Source organism: Scyliorhinus torazame, chromosome 10, assembly GCF_047496885.1.
Source record: "Scyliorhinus torazame isolate Kashiwa2021f chromosome 10, sScyTor2.1, whole genome shotgun sequence".
Classification (NCBI taxonomy): domain Eukaryota; kingdom Metazoa; phylum Chordata; class Chondrichthyes; order Carcharhiniformes; family Scyliorhinidae; genus Scyliorhinus; species Scyliorhinus torazame.
The window spans coordinates 148,817,522-148,829,725 of record NC_092716.1 but is presented as its reverse complement, the minus strand read 5'-3'; the positions used below and the strand labels follow the sequence as shown (position 1 = coordinate 148,829,725).

At 52.7% G+C, this 12,204-nt stretch overlaps 1 protein-coding gene across 2 annotated transcripts in view; it reads right to left on the bottom strand.

Moving 5' to 3' along the window:
• LOC140430964 (ETS homologous factor-like) overlaps nucleotides 1-12,204 on the bottom strand; it is a 147,535-nt gene that overhangs the window by 46,780 nt on the left and 88,551 nt on the right. For both annotated transcript variants that reach the window (XM_072518813.1, XM_072518814.1), the window contains 2 exons: nucleotides 8,905-8,967; nucleotides 8,746-8,814 (listed from right to left, as the gene is read on the bottom strand). In XM_072518813.1, coding sequence (XP_072374914.1) covers nucleotides 8,746-8,814; nucleotides 8,905-8,967 — 132 coding nt within the window. The remainder of the gene's footprint in view (nucleotides 1-8,745; nucleotides 8,815-8,904; nucleotides 8,968-12,204) is intronic.

The window sequence follows — 12,204 nt, the reverse complement described above, 5'->3', positions numbered from 1 at the left end:
TGTACAGGTGAGAGGGGGGATGAGGGAGAGTGTGCAGGTGAGAGGGGGGATGAGGGAGAGTGTGCAGGTGTGGGGGGGGGGTGAGGGAGAGTGTACAGGTAGTAGGGGGTGAGGGAGAGTGTGCAGGTATGGTGGGGGGGGTGAGGGAGAGTGTACAGGTGGGAGGGAGGTGAGGGAGAGTGTGGATGGTATCGTCCATCCGCGGAAGCCACAGGTCAGCCGCCCTGATATGGCAGGACGGTGACGAGGACACAGCCGCAGGTTGCCATGTGGCTTATGGGCACAGGTGACTGGCACACTGGTGAGGAGTATGGTGTGAACTGACCGTTGGACGCTGACAGTGACCAGGTGTTAGGCTGGCTGCGTATCTGCAGCGTGACCATCCCACCGGGGCACACAGGGATCCCATGCAACCCGGCTGACGAGGTGTGGAAGAATCTCCGTGTAACTCGTTTCTCTGCCCCCCACCACCCTCCTGCAGGTCACCATGTATGCCAACCAGACAGCGATGTTCACTGCCGTAGTTGGAGCCGCAGCTCTGGAGTTTGCCATCTGGCAGCGTAGAGTCGGACGGCCCACAGTGGCTGCAGATGCAGCGGTTGCCGGTGCAGCAGAGGGGATGGCCGCGGAGTGGCCCGTCGTCACCGCGCAGGCCGCAGGCGCTCAGGACCCGAATGTACAGGGGGATGCCGAGGGGAACATTGACCCCCTGACGGCGAGGAATGCAGTGTAAGTGCTTGGGGGGGAGCAGGAGGAGGAGGAGGAGGAGCAGGAGGATCCACTGATGGTGGTGCCAGGGCGCCACAGGCGTCCAGCAAGGCCGAGGGTGTACCGTGACAGAATGTCGTTCGAGGCCCTAACGGACATCACATGCAGGAGGAGACTACGGTTCAGCAGGGAGATGGTCGCACATATATACCACCTCGTGGCGCATCTCGCGCCACTTGGTACTGGTGGAGGACACGCGATACCAGTCTCCGTCAAGGTGACAGTGGCCCTAAACGTTTATGCGACCGGTTCCTTCCAGGCGCCAAGCGGGGACCTCTCCGGGATATCACAGGCATCGGTCCACAGGTCCATCAGGGCTGTCACCGATGCCTTGTACGCCATCGCGGACAGGTACATAAAATTCCCCGTTGACAGAGCACAGCAGGAAGCACGGGCACGTGGATTCGCCAAGATGGCCGGGATACCGATGGTCCAGGGTGTCATCGATGGTGTGCACGTCCCCATGCGCCCACCTGCAGACAACAGGGAAGTGTTCATGAACAGAAAGGGCGCATACTCCATGAACATTCAGGTGGTGTGCGACCCCCACATGAAGATCATGCACATGTGTGCAAAGTACCCTGGGGGTGTGCATCACGCCTACATTCTGGCACAGTCATTCATCCCCGCAATGTTCGATGGATGCCCCCCCTCCCCCTCCCACGGCTGAGGGGCTGGTTGCTGGGCGACAAGGGCTATCCGTTGAGGTCATGGCTGATGACGCCAATGCGGAGGCCTCACACCAACGCGGAGAGCCTATACAACGAGGCACATGCAGCAACCGGGGGTGTGGTGGAGCGGTGCTTCGGCCTGCTGAAGATGTGATTCAGATGCCTGGACCGATCCGGAGGGGCCCTGCAGTACCGGCCCGACAGGGTCGGTGCATGGTTGTTGTCATGATATTCAAACACACACATCATGATAGACACACCAACAGACAAATCAGAACACACAACACCACAACCAATGACAGAAAGATATAAAAGCACAGACACGACCCCCGGTGGTCAGTATTAGCTGCAGAGGAGAACCAGGACACATCTATTGCCAAACACACTCAGGGAGACAGCACGTGCAGAGTATCCAGAACGAACTGTATTATAAGAGTTATAATAAAATAGAGTTGTACCACATACAACTGTGTTGGCTCATCTGTGCACCAGAGCACCCAACACCACATGGTACAGGAGTGGATCGATACCTGCCGGCATACCTCAGTGTACACAGACAACCAGCAGTGCCCAGGCATGATGTACGAGCTCCCGGTTCCACAGGCGCTCCAGTGCGACGGCGACCTCCGCGAAAACTGGCGGCGATTCCGGCAAATGTTCGAATTGTTCCTGGTGGCAGCTGAACTCAAAGACCTGGATGATAAGGAAAAAATTGAATTTCTCCTCACCATCGCCGGTGCAAGGGCAAGAGAAATATTCAGAAGGTTCAGGTTCTTCAGGAGGCAGCAAAGGTACGATTACCAGGCAGTCCTGGGCAAATTCTCCAAGTACTGTGAAGAAAACGCAATCCAATCGGCACATAAAGGTAAGAAAAGCTGCAGTACTCACCTCGTGGCTGGGATCCCGGAGCCCGAATTCCCAGAGGCCGAAATCCCGGGCCTGAGAGAAGGCTGGGTCGAGGTCGGCGGCCATCTTGCTAAAGGTATAACGCTAGCACAGTTGCGCGAGAAGTGCGCAGAACCGGAAGTTTCGTTTGCGCATGCGCGAGATGCTGCGCATGCGCAGTCAAGAAAACGGCCATCGGTAAAGGAACAGCGATCTGAACATGCGCAGTCGCTTCCTACGTGCTACATACCGAGCGTCAGGATGTCAGAGGCCCCAGACTGCACCAATTTAAAAGGGAAATGTCCCAAATCCAATTTAAAAGGGAAACGTCCCAAATCAAAAAAACAAAAATCTGTTAAAGCTGTAAAACAACCTTCCCTCACCTGGAATGACAGCACAGTGCCGCAAATTGACCCAGGAGATGAATTTGACCTCCGAAGAACCCTCCGACAAGCAGTTACCTACGCACAAGCCGATGATTCCGACCTTGAATACTTCGATGACGATTTTTACAGTGTTTCCGGACCTCGCGAGCCCAATGATAGCTCCGTGGTCCTATATGACTATGACTCGGACGAACCTTTCGTGTTGCACATTGGCGGCCCCCACATTGAATCCGACGCAGATGCGGATTCATTTTTCGGATTTGAGGATCTTCAATCCAGCAGATATGACGTTCCAACTTATCAGTACCGGATGATGCTGCAGCCTGACATTAACAGACAGGGAGCGGTGCAAGCACACGGAGAGTGCCCTGCTGCCACACAGAGCGTGGTCCACGTCCCGCTCAACGTTCCCGACTCTATGAAAGAAGACATGCAAGACTCCAGAGTGCAGTCCTCGCATGAACCAGAAGTGACTCCAGTGTCACAAGCTTCCACAGCAAGCTCGTGGACAGACTCCACAATTGCAGAAATGCAAGACTCCAGAGCGCAGTCCTTGCACGGACAAGAAGTGACTCCAGTGTCACAAGCCTCCACAGAGAGCTCGTGGACAGCCTCCACGATAGAAGCAACGCAAGACTCCAGAGCGCAGTCCTTGCACGAACATGAAGTGACTCCAGTGTCACAAGCCTCCACAGAGAGCTCGTGGACAGCCTCCACGATAGAAGCAACGCAAGACTCCAGAGCGCAGTCCTTGCACAAACAAGAAGTGACTCCAGTGTCACAAGCCTCCACAGAGAGCTCGTGGACGGACTCCACGATGGAAGGAACGCAAGACTTCAGAGCGCAGTCCTTGCAGGAACAAGACCATGAGGGTCTAGCAACCTCTCCTGACCAACCAGCGGCAGACGATGCAAGTCTGCCATGCTCACGTGAACAGCAAGAAGGCTATAACAGCCTACCATGCTCCACTACACAGCAGCATGACCATGACGGTCTCTCATGCTACAATGAAGGGCACAGCGCTGAAGACTGTTCAAGCCCAACTGAAGACAAGCCAAAGGAATCGCCTCGTCCAAGCCCGAAGAAAAAAGGTTTATGCGCTGACCTTCAGGATCATTGTAGCCGAACAGAGATTAATAATGCTGCACGGCCACAGAAGGATGCTGAGGATTTGCTAACGAAATTAATTGAATGTTTAACTTGCAAGGAGCAGACTGAGAATTGCCAGTGTTTTAGTACGGATCGAAAAAATGGACAAGACATTGATCCTCAGGTAATGGAAATAACACAACCTGAATCATATCTACAGCAGGGACAAATGTCTCCCTTCAACACAATGCCGCAAAATCCCAACTTCGGAGACCAGCAGTTAGTCAGTAATGACTCTTCAAACCTTGAGGGGAACATTAATTGCATTGAACCTATACACACTCCACTGATTATTGAGCAGAACATTGGAGCAAGAATCCTGAGGACACCGACATCGAGTAGCCAGATAACGAATTTAAAACCCGCAGCAGTTTCAAGTGAACCAAGTGTGCTTTCCACTAATGGTGAAGATGCAGATAAGGTCGACCCGATTATCCATTGTACCACACTAACCCCAGTGATTAAGCAGTTATGTATGGGGAGTATAATGTGGGCAATTGAGAACAGTAAAAGAGAGACTGTGACCATGCCAGTCCCAGCAAAATCAGACCCAGAGACCATGAAGGCATGTACATTAAACAAAGTTACATATGAGGTACCTGAGAAGAAAAGTGAAACGGAATGTTCTTTGGAAAATGGTACAATGTCGATAGAAACATTGGATCCTATATTCGAGACCATACATATGGGAGAATTTGGGGGTAATAAACAAGGTTCTGCAATGTCTGGGGGAAGATTTAAAGTTCCAAAGAAGAAAAGCCCAAATGAAGGACAACAGCAAGACAATGACAGTCCACCGACATGGTGTGCACCACCAGATGAAAACTCTGACAATTTACCCAACCCTAGTGAACAGCAAGCTGCTAATGAGGATCTATCCACGGGATGTGAGACGAGTGACGACAGCATCCCACTTCCCATGCAAAAGGTGCAAGGTGACAGACCTCGCCTAGTGCGTACCGAGGCACTCAACGATCACGGTGGGACCACTGACGACTGCGGTGGCGGCGCACCGCTTCCACCCTCGATGGCTCGAGCCTCTCCACTGGTTGGTGCATTCCTGCATGTTCCGACTCCAGAAGTGCAGCTTCAGGGAATCTCGGCTGCCTCCAGTGAACCTGTTGGGACTCCGGACGGGGGGCATCGACGGAAGGCAGACCGGACTCCAGATGGGGAGCAGCCAAGCGCCGACTCTGATTTCCGCACGCCAGACCTTGCTCCGGACGGGCGGTGTCGCGGCCTCGGTGATGGCACGCTCAGGGTGACGGCGGATGCCACGGCGACAGGGGATGGATCGCGTGGCAGTCCCACTGGGTCGGCAGTGGCAACCAGCACCGGCGGTCCAAGATGGACACACCAATTCGCGCCATCGCCAGACGTTGATGCGAGCAACAATTCTCTCTCCAAGGCGACATGCTTCGACGTTTCTCTGCGGAGTCGCCCTTCCGGCACAGCAGGTGGCCGGAACCAGCGTACACGGTCTCGGCCAACTTCCACATCTGGCACAGTCATCGCCTTGCATGATATTAGTGATGGTGCTACTTCGGTGGCAACGACCCATCGGCTACAAGATGCCGTCCACCACAAACATAAAAAGAAAACAGACTCCACCTTGTTCCTGGCATGCAGGGCGGATGGATTGGTGCGTAGGCGCAATCAGCGGGCTTTGTGCCGCCTTCCACGCTCGCAACTGAACCGTACGCACACGCCGGATCCTCCACTGGTTCCCAAGGATGACTTCGTGGAGATGCCACGGATCATGCCCCTTCCATCGCCACCAGAACCAAACCACAGCCAGGGCACCTCTAACAAAGATGTTGAATGTTATATTTGCACGAATGAAAAAAACCAAGCACTGCACGAAGTGCAACAAATGGTAAAGTAGAGACTTCGGCAACAGCATCACCTCCAACAGTCCAAGGTGAACCAGTGTGACCCCAAATCTCCACAGCTGAACCGGCTTGAGGACCAGCCCATTCTTGAGGCGGTCACCCATTAGACTGGACTTATAACGCTGTTCATACGTTCAAAAAGTCAAACACTTCTGTATTATAACCTGTTGTTGTTTATTGTTCCAGATATCGTCTGACCGGACCAATGTTCAAGTTTTTTTTTTCTCTCGCATCCAAGTTTTGTTATGGTACAACCTTGTTAGTGTGACGCACCCGACATCGCCCCATGTAAATAGTTACGTCATAAACACACGCTGTACACAACACACACACACACTCTTAGATGCACTCACGACACAATTATATTTATAACCACGTAGGCACTTATCTTTGTAAAAAGGGGGGATGTCATGATATTCAAACACACACATCATGATAGACACACCAACAGACAAATCAGAACACACAACACCACAACCAATGACAGAAAGATATAAAAGCACAGACACGACCCCCGGTGGTCAGTATTAGCTGCAGAGGAGAACCAGGACACATCTATTGCCAAACACACTCAGGGAGACAGCACGTGCAGAGTATCCAGAACGAACTGTATTATAAGAGTTATAATAAAATAGAGTTGTACCACATACAACTGTGTTGGCTCATCTGTGCACCAGAGCACCCAACACCACAGTTGTGGTCTGCTGTGCGCTGCACAACATTGCCATGCAGAGGGGAGATGACCTGGTGGAGAAGTCGGAGGGAGGACCCGACGGCACCGGAGCTAACCCAAACGAGGGGGATGGGGAAGAGGAGGAGGAGGAGGAGGATGATGGCGCGCATCAGGGTGGGGGGCGGGGCGCAGGACACAGACACTGCCCGGCTGCTCGTGACATCCAGGAGGCTGCACGACGGCACCGTCAAGGACAGTGGGCACGCGACGCGTTGGTGGCCACACGGTTCACGCACTGTGGGGGTGGGATTCGCTGAACACTGCCACTTGCACTGTCTGTCTTGCACACGGAACACCACACTGCCCCCCCCACCCCCCCCACCCGCATCCCCGCACCGCGTTCACGGCACCAATTCCACATCACCGTACCACTGCGGCACTACGGGATTGCACAGCAGTGATGATTGGGTAAGCGGGTGTGATCGGTGCCATGTTTAATGATGACGGCCCGCTCTGCGCTGAGCTGTGTGCTCAGATTCGCCAGCCGAGGTCTGACTCATGGCTATAGCTGAACCATGCACTCCGGTGGTCACATCCTTCGTGACGGATATTTCACCACATGCCCGTGTGGGATGGCTGGCGTCGGAGTGCCGAGGACAACGGTGTCCGATTATGGGAGGTAGGGGGTAAAGGGTCAGCACATCCGTACCAGACCTTGAACCGCTCGTATACCACTAAGCCAATCGGGCACCCTCACGATACCCCTGGCACCGGACATAGCACAGAGTCTTACAAGTCAAATTCAACAGTGAGTTTATTTGTGTGATTAACATAGGTGCCCTACCCCCTACAACTAAACTGTGCCCTGCACCCGTGCCAACTTATTATGTTCCTAACTTCTTTGCCTTACGGGCCCTACCACTACGTCTAGATGTCTCCCCAGATGGTACAGCAGGAGTGGAGGCGGACTGCTGAGAATCACGCCCTGCGACATGGCTCCCCGTCGGCACACGTTTCCTGGGGCAGCCCGGCTTCGATGGGCCAGGCTGCTCGGCGGGCGTGCTGGATGGCGTTGTGCTACCCTGACCTGCCCGCTGCCCACCAGATGCGCCAGGGACGGAACGGGGGAAGGCCAAGTGTCCCGGGAGGTCCCTTGATGGAGCTACCGGGACGGGCCCCAGAACCTCCTCCTCCCTTGGGGAGCCCGGTGGCCCCCGGGCCTCACTGTGGGACGGAGATGCGACCCCCCCAACCCCCCCTGACCCCCCACCACCCCTCTTCCCCCCCTCGTGCCAGGGGGTGGGGGGGCCTGGGGGCACCCTCATGGCACTTACCCTAGCAGCCCGAGTGAGGTCGTGCAGCTTCTTCCGACTCTGCTCCCCGGTCCGGGGCGGTCTGCCCCACAGCACTGACAGCGATGCCAACCTCGCTGGATGGCTGGCGATGCCCACGTCTTGGGCAGAGGGTGTCCCTTCTGTGCTCCACCTCATCCAGCAGAGTGTCCAGTTCCGTGTCCCGGAACCTCGGTGCGGCTCGTCGGGGCTCAGCCATCTCTTCCTCTTTCTTCTCCTCCGGGTCCTCTGTGCGCGGATCGCGCCATTTATGACGCAGCGCCGTGTCATTCAGGCGTCGCGCGGTGGCGACTCGGCTTTCGCAACACGCCCCCCTGAGTTTCTTGCGGCCCCGATCCGAGCCCATTTTCGGGCCCTGAATCGGTCGGGATCGCGCCGTCGAGGTGACGACAGCGTGGGCACTTAGTCGCGGGAGCGGAGAATCGCGCCCGAGGTTCTTGCCTTGTTCACTCTGCACATTGGTTTTGTAACTCTGAGAGAGGAATAAAATTAAAATAAAAACACAAAGAGATAAGCTGCGCAGTCAACTGGAGGTTAAGTACCAGTGTTTGCTGGTGAGTGTGACTGGTGATCACTGCCCTTTGCTAAGAAAAATGATTTTCTGCTTATTGTGGACAAGCAGTCTGTGAAACGTGTGAAAATACCCTGGTACCCATGTGGTTTTGTAGGTAGCTCGAGCTGCAAGTCCTTTTTTGATCATCTCTCCCAACTTAGTCTGTAATAGTAATTGACTGAAGTCTTACAGTTAAATTAAAACAAAAGCCGGCTCTTATCCAATGACGTTATTCCAGGGTCCATTTCCTTTGGTCCTTTAATTCCCAATCCTAGCCACATCATTCCTGACCACTTTGAGCCTGGCTCTGGTATTAATTATTCATATCTGTCCCTTATGTCACAGCCAGCGAGGCCTCACTCTTGGAGCTGCAGAAAAGATTTCACAAACAAATTAGCATATCAAAGTGGTATTACCTGAAGCATCCTCAGGGTCAGATTTTCCTGCAATCTCTGTCCTTCCCACCTCTCTTCCATCAGCACCATCTAAAAAAAAAGTTTTCACAGGATTTCAATGCGTGTTCCAAGCCACACAGGATGAAGAATATGCTCTCCAAATTAGAAATAAGGTCATACCTTCATAGTTACTTTCAAACAAATATTCATCTTCCTTCCATGCATTGCTGACAGTTGACAAATCTGAAAAAAGCCCAAAAAAAGTTTTTGATGAAGGAACAAAATGTGATCCAATGTCCTATTCTTAGACCTCATATTTGTTTGCTTACAGTCTTATTATTGGGTGCCATGAGGAAATGTCCTGCATTTTCATTATTAATCATGTTACTCAAATATTCACAGGAAAACATTCACACATTACGCCAGACTTGGACGTTAAGCTGCCGTGCTTTGAGCAGGTTGCACTGCACAGTACAGCACAATGCTATGTTGTGTGGTATTAAGTAGCACTGCATTGCTGTGTTGCATTGGGGAATCCCGCCCAAGAAGTTTAATTTACTCCAGTGTTGCTTCAAAATTCAGCCCCCAGACATAAAGAGCGGGATTCTGCGCAAATCATTGAAACTGCGCAAACCCTGGCGGGAACACCTCCGGCGTCGAGCCGCCCCAAAGGTGCTAGGAAGGCGCCGGAGTGGTTTGCGCCTCCTCCGGCCGCCGCGAGTTGGCGCATGTGCAGGTGCGCCAGCATCTGCTGGCGTCATCCCCGCGCATGCGCAGGGCAAGGTTCATCTCCGCGTCGGCCATTGCAGATCGGTACAAGGCTGACGCGGAGGAATAGAGTTCCCCCACAGCACAGGCCCGCCCGCGGATCGGGCCAGGCCACCGTGGGGGCACTCCCCGGGGCCAGATCGCCCTGCGCCCCCCAGAGGACCCCGGAGGCGGCCCACGAAGCTGGGTCCCACCGGTAGGGACCAACCTTGATTTACGCCGGCGGGACCCTCGTTAAACGGGTGGGACTTCGGCCCATCACAGCCCGGAGAATTTGGGCAGCCCCGGGGCCCATTGAGTCGCGCCGGTCCTCGCCATTCTCCGAGGCGGGCGGCGCAATTCACGCGGGGGCGATTTTTGGAGGCCCGGAGAATTTGGAGGACGGCAGGGGCGGGATTCACGCCGACCCCAGAGATTCTCCGCCCCCCGCCCCTTAGCTTTGGCAGGAACCTAGTAAGATCGCATCACAGAGCTATATAAGAATGTTAACTATGTAGTGAAAGTGAGTGCATGTTCAATCCCAAAATAATCAAACTTAGATTTGTTTTTCAGATATTCTTCACAGAAAAGAGTAAATTCTGCAATCCCACTGGTCCATTGTTGAACTGCTTTTGGAAAGAGCTAAGATTGGAGAATTGGTACAACGATGTTTGTAGCTGACACCCAATATGCATGAAGTACAGCGACAGATGGGTGACCGCTAGAAAGGGCAGGCAGTCAGTGCAGGAATCCCTTGTGGCTGTCTCCCTCTCTAACAAGTATACCGTTTTGGATACTGTTGGGGGGATGGCCTAACGGGTGAAGACAATGGCAGCGGCCAGAGCAGTGGCACCATGGCTGGCTCTGTTGTTCAGCAGGGAGGGTCAAAGCGCAGAAAAGCAATTGTCATAGGGGACTCCACGGGCGCAGATAGCCTCTTCTGTGGCCGTGAAAAAGACTCCAGGATGGTGTGTTGCCTTCCTGGTGAAAGGGTCCGGAGGATGTCACTGAACGGCTGCAGGGCAACCTGAAGGGGGATGGTGATACGGCAGAGGTCATGGTACATGTTGGTACCAATGACATAGGTAGAAGGAGGGATGAGGTTATGCATCAGAAATTCAGGGAGCTAGGCTATAGACTAAAAATCAGGACCTCTCGGGTTGTAATCTCTGGATCACTCCCAGTGCCACGCGCGAGCGAGTGTAGAAATAGGAGAATATCACAGATGAATATGTGGCTTAAGAGGTGGTGCAGGAGGGAGGGTTTTGGATGCCTGGACCACTGGGACCATTTCTGGGGAAGATGGTATCCGTATCAGGACGGTCTACATCTGAACCAGAGTGGGACTAACACCCTTGCTGGTGGGTTTGCTAGTGCTGTTGGGAGCAGTTTAAACTAATATGGGACATTTGCCTTTATCAATCAAGGCATAGATTACAAAAGAGGGAGGTCATGTTGAAATTGTATAGAACATTGGTGAAGCCACAGCTGGAGTACAGTGTGCAGTTCTGGTCGCCACATTATAGGAAGGATGTGATTGCACTGGAGCGGGTGCAGAGGCGATTCACAAGGATGTTGCCTGGGATTTTAGTTATGAAGTGAGGTTGGATAGTCTTGAGTTGTTTTCACTGGAGCAGAGAAGACTGAGGAGCGACCTGTGATTCTGTGACTATTGAGGGGTGAGCAGCACATAGGATTGTCTTCTGGAAGGAGTAAAGAAAGGAAAATCTAGTATAAGCTAAGAGGCAGCTGGATGTGGTGATGGGAGAGGGGACTGTTATGGTATGGGCTGAATGTTCTAATCTACATTCACCTTTGTGGATTTCTGGCGTGCAGTATGAATGAATCAAACAGTGTGAATATTCATATAGTGAGCTGAATACAGAAGCCAAGAGCAGAAAATAATTGTCGCTTGTGCAACAATCAAGTTGCTGAGTTTTGTTGGTGTTGCAGGATTAGGAATACAGTGATGAGCAGTTGCTTCTTGGCATTCATTCAAACGTTATTGCCGATCGAGTTGGAGAGGTGAGAGCTGTACTTGATAATAGTAGGATCAGAAATAGAAATCTGAATGTCTAATAATGGTCAGTGTATAGAACCTTGATAACCTGATCGGATCAGGAGGAGACCATTCAGCCCCTCCAACCTGTTCTGTCATACAGATCATAGCTTATCTATATCTCAACTCCATTCATCCTCTTTGGCTCCACATCCTTTCTATATCTATATATTTATATCTTTCTATATTTATTTGGCAGGACGGTAGTAGAGTGGTTAGCACTGTTGCTTCACAGCGCCAGGGTTCCAAGTTTGATTCCCGGCTTGGGTCACTGTCTGTGTGGAGTCTGTACATTCTCCCCGTGTCTGCGTGGGTTTCCTCCGGGTGCTTTGGTTTCCTCCCACAAGTCCCAAAAAGCATGCTGTTAGGTAATTTGGACATTCTGAATTCTCCTCAGTGTACCCGAACAGGCGCTGGAATGTACAGACTAGGGGATTTTCACAATAACTTCATTGCAGTGTTAATGTAAGCCTACTTGTGACAATGAAGATTATTATTGTATCCCTGGCTAGCAGAAATCTATCTTTTGACTGAAAATTGAGCTAGATCCTACTGCTGGAAGAGGGTTCCGTGTACCAAGCCTGGTGTAGGCAGGTTTTATAGAATCCTACAGTGCAGAAGGAGACCATTCGGCCCATCGAATCTGCACCGACCTACCGAAAGAGCACTCTACC